We start from the raw sequence: 8,594 nt of genomic DNA, 5'->3' as shown, positions 1-8,594 counted from the left end.
CATGGACCGCAAATTAAATTTGTATACACAAATTAAACCTGTGCCATGGAGGAATGTAGTGGCGGACAAAAAACAAGACAGGAAAACAAACGGAAAAGGCCATGCGGCCAGACGTGAAAAATTATGTGTATATGAACGCTGTGAGGCACGAACTTGAAAGTGGGGACGAAGTAAGTTCGCGTGTTTGCTCGGCGATAGCCAAGGAAGAAAAGGATTATTGACCGGAAGCTTGTGACCATGCAGGGGTGAGGGAGAGAGAGAGTGTGTGGTAGAGGGAGAAACAAAGGGAGGAAGTAGAAGAATAGGTGAGCAACGAGAGAAAGAGAGGAATATAGTAGTAACAGAAGGAAGTACGAGGGGGGAAGAGAGAGATATAGTAGTAACAGAAGGAAGAATGAGAGGGGTAAAGAGAGATACGTAGTAGTAAGAGAGGAAGAACGAGAGGGGGAAAAAGTGATATATATATATTTATATGTATACTCTGAAATGTTCGTATTAGAGCTCCCGATGCAAATGCCAAACAGAACAACATATCGTTTCCAAATTTTAGGCAGAGTGAATTGCGTCATGGTACTGTTTTTCTCACAAACGATGCCCAACTGACCCTACTATACTGAGTAATCAACAAAATCAAAAGCAAACAATACGCATGCGCGAAATAAAAAATAAAAAACTCAACAATTTACTTATTGCACCTGTGTGTGTATATATATGTATGTATACACACACACACACACACACACACACACACACATATATATATATATATATATATATATATAACCGTTCGAACCTACGCTCTCCAGCAGGAAGATATAAGAGAAAATAAACAGAGAGAGAGTAAAAAAAAAAGACTTGTGGGTTTAGCGGTCAAGCATGGCGACTGATTAGAAAAAGAGTTTGAAAGAAGGTGAGATAATAAAGTATTGGTGATCCCAAAACGAAGGTGCACGTGCACGTGTGTTTATGTGAGAATGTGTGTGTATGTTTGTGTGTGGATAAGGGCTAGTGACTTTGATGTGTGTGGGTGTGTAAAAACGTGTGGTTGCTCATATAGTGGTATGTATGATGACGCTATTGAAGATTGTGTGGGTGTGGGGATGTGGGGATGATGGTGTTTGATGTGGGTGCTGGGAAGTGGTCGGTGCTCGTGTGTGGAGTGGTGGGGCAGTGGGGTAGGGTGGGTAGGAATGTGGGTGGGGTGGGAGGATAGGGTGTTGGGGTGTCAATGAAGAGAGAAGGTGGGCAGGAGTGAAGAGAGGAAGTAGGTGTCAGGTGAAGAGAGGAGGGGTTTCATTGCTGAGTCTAATGCCATGGAGGTGCTCCGCAAACCGGTCAGCCAAGCGGTGTCTCGTTTGACTGATGTACGGAGAAGGGCAGAAAGAGCAGGTGATGCAGAAAATGACATTGCTAGAAGGTCAAGTAAAGGAGTCGGGATATGATAGGGACGATGATGGGTGCCTATGAGGGTGGTGATGTTGGAGTAGTAAGGGCAAGTACGGAGCAGAGGAACAAGTCAGCCTGGGAGGAGGGATTAGGGAATAGGAAAAAGGACAAGAAACACCAAGGCAGGACGAGTATCTCAAGTCATTTAGAATATTCAATTAGAGTAAGGTGAATTTGAAGTAATTAATTAATTAATTAGTTAGTTAATTAATTAACTATTGGATATCTTACAGCTGTTTCTGAGATATCCCAAGTAATAGGTTAGCATCTCTATACACAGGGTATTCCGTCATCAGAAACAAGGTGAGTATCTATGAAAGTTCTAGACAGGGAATTCACAGTTTATAAAGGAATAAAATAATAAAACAGTAGATAGAAGAATATAGGCAGGAGAATACGCACGCACACACACACACACGCACATATATATATATGCACCAGCATGACCGCAGCCACTTGGCTGAAACACATAAATAAATATATATATATATATATATATATACACGATAGATAATGTCGCTTACATTATTCCTCTGCACCTTATAATAGTCTTATTTTTTAAAATTTGAGTCTATTGCAAATCACATGAATAAACAAGGTCTTACCGTTACTATTTCATCCACTTTAATGTAGTTGTACCCAGTTGTAATAGCAACTGATTTGGCAGAGATCACTTGATATGACAGAGTATCAGGTTTTGGTTTACTGGATGCAGTTTGATTGTCACACAAATTCGACGCCAGGCAATATTTGTTAGAGTTACATTCCTCTGCCATTCCTTCAACGCAATTCCCACAGTGGTGTGTAGCGTAACAATACGTGGAGGGACAATCGGGCTTAAGAACCTTTGAAATTAACATAAATAAAAATTGGTGTTATTCAAAATTTATATATTAATAGTAATAATAGTAATAATTCAGCTTAAATATATATTATATTTCGCAGCCATGCACACCGGCATTCAAGTTTGAAATATACATATGTATATGATAAGTTAAGAACGGATGTACTGAATGCCGTACGGAAAAAAAATTCTCAATTAACGTGAATCACCATTTTTGCAGGGGAACGAAAGTGAAAACAGAGGTAATTACATATTTATGTACATTTTTAATAAAACATTAACTAAGCGAGGATTTTGTTTTTAGAAAATTGATGAACTGAAGTATAATTACATGTTTAAAATCATATATATTATTGCTGTGAAATGAAACTTTGGAAAGATATCTGCTCGGTTCACCATGAACTTAAGGTATTTTATTACTTCTATTAAGATAAAAAGTAAATTCGAACTTGGCGGGAATTTGACTTTCAGTATAAAAAGTGATATTAACTATATTGTTTATTTTTTGCCACAAGAGCAGCAGATGAGGGGCTGTCATAAGGGAAAATTACAAAATGATGGAGGGAAGGGTTATGCAGAATGAATTATGATAAATAGGTAGGTAGACAATATACAAAAGGTGTTTTGAATGAGTTATTCAAGAAAGACAATCACCTAAAGCCAATCAAGGAACCTCACAGATCCAGTATTGTCCCGACTACTAAGGACATGTACACTCTCCTTTTTATGTTTTCCAACTATAACCATCCACCAAGTGATACTCGCTACATTTACCAACCTTTCAACAATGTAATTGGAAGATAGTGCCTCCCTCTTCACTTTGACTTTCATCAACAAGTTAAGTTGAGAATGTTGATTAACGAATTTGTGTTTGATGTAAGTCCATTTAAACCTGCCCATCTCATAACTTCTTTCACCATAGCAACCAGAAAATCACACGCTGTTCCCAATCCAAGGAAGACGGTGGGGTAATAGATTTAGTTGATAGTCAAACCCATCTTTACATACGAATATGTCATTAATGCTCAAACACTGAATACATGCATTCAAAATAATTTTTCAATCTGCGTATATATTAGACAGGTCTGGTTGAAGACAGTTCCATGTTATTAGAGCTCATCTCGAACTAGCAATACTCTGGAAAGCACTTCCAGACCAAGAATTTTTATAGCGCTTGGACTGAAATTTCCCTGACATAAACTGTTCTTTTGATCTTTATCAAAGCTTAAAGACTCCCCGAGAAATTTTGAATGGGGAGTTTTTACATCAACTATAAATCAGGGACTGCTTTTAGTGGCTTTAAGTCGTCAGAGTTTAGATTGGTTTCAGTAATGGAGAGCGCAAATGAAAGGAAATGTCGCTTCGAAAAGTTGGTATTTACTTGCCAGCTCCCGAATTTAGTGATGGCGAGCTTTATGTGGCCTTAAGAACTACAAGAAGGAAGGAAAACTTTAAAATTCTTTTGGAGGAAGTAAGCAGTAAAGGGATGTTAGTTGCAGATATATTTTATATTATTAAGAAATAAAAAAATAATAAATTAAACTGATTAGAACTACCAGTGAAGTCATTCATTTTCTTTTTTCATATACTTCTATATATATATATGTGTGTGTGTGTGTGTGTGTGTGTGTGTGTGTATGTGTGTGTGTGTACATATATAGAACAAAGTTCCATTTCTCATATAGATGTAAGACAAATAACATAGTTTACCAATGTGACATCCGCACAAACAACCAGAAATCATACATAGGTCCAACTAAGAACCAAATGATTCTCAGATATAATACGCATCTATCCATCTTCAGAAACAGGAATAAGGCTAACTCAACAGGGCTAAGTGCATACATTTGGGACTTTAAGGATAAAAATAATAGATTTTAGCTTAACCTTGCGTATACTCACAAAAACAACCTCCTACAACACCTATCAGAACGCCTAGCTATACTTACGGCTAAGCAAATCCTTCTCAACAGGAAATTTGAGAACAACTTTTTTTGTCTTCACGTGAGCCTCTATGTACTTTCGAAATACCGGCAGAATAGCCTTTCTTATTTTCATGCAGGCCTCTATGCCTTCATAATGCCAAACAAGAATACTCATTATACAAGTCTAATTAACTGGGTGACACATTAAACACACGGATAGTCACCCCACAAACTCACTCGCCCCAAATATTCCATAATAATACACTTTGCAAATACATGGAGCCCCGCCTAGCACTAAGAACTTCCTAAACTCTAATAATAAGACAATTATTAGCCGTAACATTTTCAAACCACCCAATATTTGGTATGAGTTAGCTCCCTTTTCACCCTGCTAGAGTTACCCCCTTCACTTACACCGCCAGTGTAAAACGGAATACACACGTGGAAAAATGTGCTTAATTAAACTAGGAAACCCGCACCTAAATAATACTCACCCCGCCCTAATTACCCAACGAAACTAACCAATCTACCACAAGCAAACCTCTACCCAGCGAATTTACCAGCGCAAGAACAAAAATTTAATGTAAGAATTACCATTTAGTTTACATTACCATCACATATGTATCAATTATTTTCGCATCCTTACAGATGCATCTATCTATATTCTGAAGAGATTTACTTAAACCAGTAAATTGAAACGATCGTAAATGCTACCCTCATCTCTGCTTCTTCCTTCTTTGTTATCTAATTAAATTAAAGACATACCAACGAAACCCACGAGATTCCCATTGTTATTATATCCATTTTCTTCTCCTATATATGTGTGTGTGTATTTTTTTATGCACGTATGTATGCATGGATGTATGTATACATACGTACATACAAATACATATATATGTGTATATGTATATATACATGCACACTTACGCATGTACATGCACACACAAACATAAAATTATATGTAGAAGAAAACCTACCAATAATTTTATATTTCCTGCCATGGAACCTTTCAGCTCCCAGCCAACTAACACACCATCCCACTGGAAATCAGAATTCAATTTGAAATAGGTTACAGCACTGCCTTCTGCGAGTACTGTTGACGAAGCAGCAAGCTCTTGACCAGCAATAAAACGAGTTGCATCTGCAAGAAGAAAATTAGGGTGATTAAAATATTAGTTTCAAACTTGTCACAGGGCCAGTATTTTCCAGGGATGGGATAAGTTGATTACATCAACTTCAGTGCTCAACTGGTACTTATTTTATCGACCCCCTAAAACATGAAGGACAAAGACGACCGAGACAGAATTTGAACTCAGAATGTAAAGACGGACGAAATGCCGCTAAGCATTTTGCCCGGAGCGGTAACGATTTCGCCGGCTCACCGTCTTAAGGATGATTAAGATATTGATGAAATTCTTTTTTACACAGTTTGTTTCTAAAACTGTGGAGCATTATATAAATTGCATACGATGGAGAAAGCAGAACGATATGTGATGTTACCAAGGATATTAGCAATATCAGTAAAATAAAAACGATGCCAGCTAGGAATAGAATTTGTTATTTTCATATTTTTGTTCGACACCTGATTTATGAAACAAAATAAGAGAGAATTTTTTTAAAGAAAAAGAACGAAATCAAGGACAAGATCAAAAACAAATACAAACACAACAACGACCACTAGTATATTTTGTCTTTAATCTTTGGTTTGTTTCAGGCATTGGACTGTGGCCACATTGCAGCAGTACCTCGAAGGGTTTAGTCAAACAAATCAAGACCAACACCTATTTTTTGAGAGTCTGGTACTTATTCTATCAGTCTCATATGCCGAATTGCTACGTTACAGGGGATATAACCAAGACTGCTTGTGAAGCGATGGCAGTGGAAAAAATAAAGACAAACATATACATACATACACACATACATACATACACATACACACACATATACATATATCACGACAAGTAACAGGATGTCAAGTAGTAATCCAGTACGACTGTTTCAAGCGGCTCTATTTACCTGAACAATGCAATCGTTACATCAATTTAAATACAGTGTTATCTTTAGCTGCACAAATATGGATTTTCAACAGACAAGATATATTAATATAATTTTTCGTGAATATTTTAACAGAGCAAGAGGATTGAAGAATTTCATGTCACTATTGTAGCAAGAATAGATAAGAGAAGAACAAACTACAATTTTTTAGAGTGGCATGGAACACAGTGGGAGTCATAGGGATGTAATTATTTCCAATTTATCTATCGCCTTATTATCAACAAAAATCTAAGACTAGAAGACTGCGTATAGTTAGAATAAAGAGCAAAGTGAGTTGACAGCTAATAGCTGGCTGTTAGTCATAAATTTCATGCTGTCACAAGTATGCCTCAAACCACAAGAAAAAGAAACAAAACTTTAGAAAGAGTCAATTAGATAGTAGTAAATGTCTATAAGAGAAGTAGGTAGGGGTGACATTAATTCATGATGTTGTTACCAGTTAAAGGGCCAAACACTATGAAACTTAGGATGCTACAATAAGATCTAGGAAAACATTAGGGGCTCAGTGGGAGAACGCTTATAAATAATATTATGTTGTATAAAAATTAAATTAAATTTTAAAAAATTCTAGAGTGGGATATCATAATCAAGTTAGCTAAGAGATTTATAGATTAATTTAAACATTAAAAAGAAGATTACTATTATGTAGAATCAACTTAATACCTTTGAGATAAAGCTTCCCTACATCTCATAGATATAATGGTATATTTTCCTGTAAGACGATCAGAATCCCCAATATACGTACCATCATAGCCATGTTTAATAGAAGGAATATAAAATTAGCAAGAGGAATTAATAATAATATTTGTATTGTTAATAATGATTTAAACCCCTGTAATGATGATAATAATAAGAGATATGTAAGAATCCGGAACAACCTATCTAATATGTATAATATAAACTGTGACTCCGATGTTTATACTAGCCCAGGTATTACTGATGCAGTACCTGGTGGTGCTGCAATGAATTTAAATGATACTATAGTTGAAGGAAGCAGCAAATATAATGCTGATATTAATTATAGTAGTAGTAGTAGTAGTAGTAGTAGTATCAATAATATTAATAGCAGTAATGCTCAAGGTTGCAATTGTAGAGTAAAATCCCATTGCCCTTCATGAGGTCGCTGTTTAATCCAAAACGCAGATTACAGATGAACGACTATGACTAAAATTGGTAGTTTTATCTATATAGAGTGTTCGATAAATATGAAAAAAACGTATTAATAACCATCTTTCATTGTTTAGTAAGATCTGAGAACTTAAGGAAAGTGGGATTAGATTTAGCCTTAAATGAGATATAATACGGAGGGCGCAGCCTTATAGAGATAGTAGATATGGATGTGAGCTTTGTTCTATGGAAATTTATGAGATTTTTAAATACAAAGACAAGAACGGCCTTATTGATGATAGATTAAACCTAACATGCATAGCATCACCCGCACATTTATGTATTTTCGAAACTAATAATAGTATATTTATCATACTTGGGATTTGGTGGTGGAAAATAACTTCGGACGTTGTATCCTTTATAACTTACACTCTAATATAGGATATTATATTATATAGTATAATATGTTACGTCACATATATAATGTGCTATGTATTATGTTATGTAATGTATTATATGTAACATTACCCTATGGTAACCCCTGCCTCGGTAGTCTGATTTCATCCTATTCTTTCCTTCTATGAATTTCTACCCTATCAGTCATATTAGGTATATTTGTAATGATTTTGAAATAGTAAGTCTCCCTTGACTAAATCTTATACTCCGTAAGAACTATACAATCATACATACAATAGCACCTGTAATATAACTTATAAAACCACTTCAGTATGAATACCTTAAACTGTCCTCATTATTTCCATACCTATTACCCCTTTTAGGCTACCTTTATCTTTTCCTGTTATAAATTTTAATTCCCTGTCTTTAAATATATTTCTTACTATTTTTTATTAATTCTTATTATTTTGATTTCTTATTTTGTTATGTTTACCTTATTAATCTCTTATCCTTTATGTTTTAACTTTATATTGTTAAATTTTGTATGGTATTGAATTTTAAATTTTGCATTCCTATTTACCGTCGCTTATATTGGTATAGCATACTATGAATAGTTGAGCATGTTGCATCTCCTCTCCGCACGCATGTAGGTTAAGATGTGGTTCAATATGGTTTTTCAGTTGATATTTTTCAGTTACTTATATTTACACCAAATAATTATACAATATTCTTTATATAAGCGTGTATATATATATATATATGTGTGTGTGTGTGTGTGTGTGTATACACATATATATATATATATGTACATAATTTAGAGA

At 35.3% G+C, this 8,594-nt stretch overlaps 1 protein-coding gene across 2 annotated transcripts in view; it reads right to left on the bottom strand.

Moving 5' to 3' along the window:
• LOC106877357 (polycystin-1) overlaps positions 1-8,594 on the bottom strand; it is a 144,523-nt gene that overhangs the window by 98,554 nt on the left and 37,375 nt on the right. For both annotated transcript variants that reach the window (XM_052967101.1, XM_014926242.2), the window contains exons 5-6: positions 5,193-5,356; positions 2,052-2,291 (exon numbers count right to left, since the gene is read on the bottom strand). In XM_052967101.1, the coding sequence (XP_052823061.1) occupies positions 2,052-2,291; positions 5,193-5,356 (404 nt within the window). The remainder of the gene's footprint in view (positions 1-2,051; positions 2,292-5,192; positions 5,357-8,594) is intronic.

This window comes from Octopus bimaculoides, chromosome 4 (genome assembly GCF_001194135.2).
Source record: "Octopus bimaculoides isolate UCB-OBI-ISO-001 chromosome 4, ASM119413v2, whole genome shotgun sequence".
NCBI lineage: Eukaryota > Metazoa > Mollusca > Cephalopoda > Octopoda > Octopodidae > Octopus > Octopus bimaculoides.
Note: the sequence above shows the minus strand (reverse complement) of the source record. Positions and strands in the feature narration are given on the sequence as shown.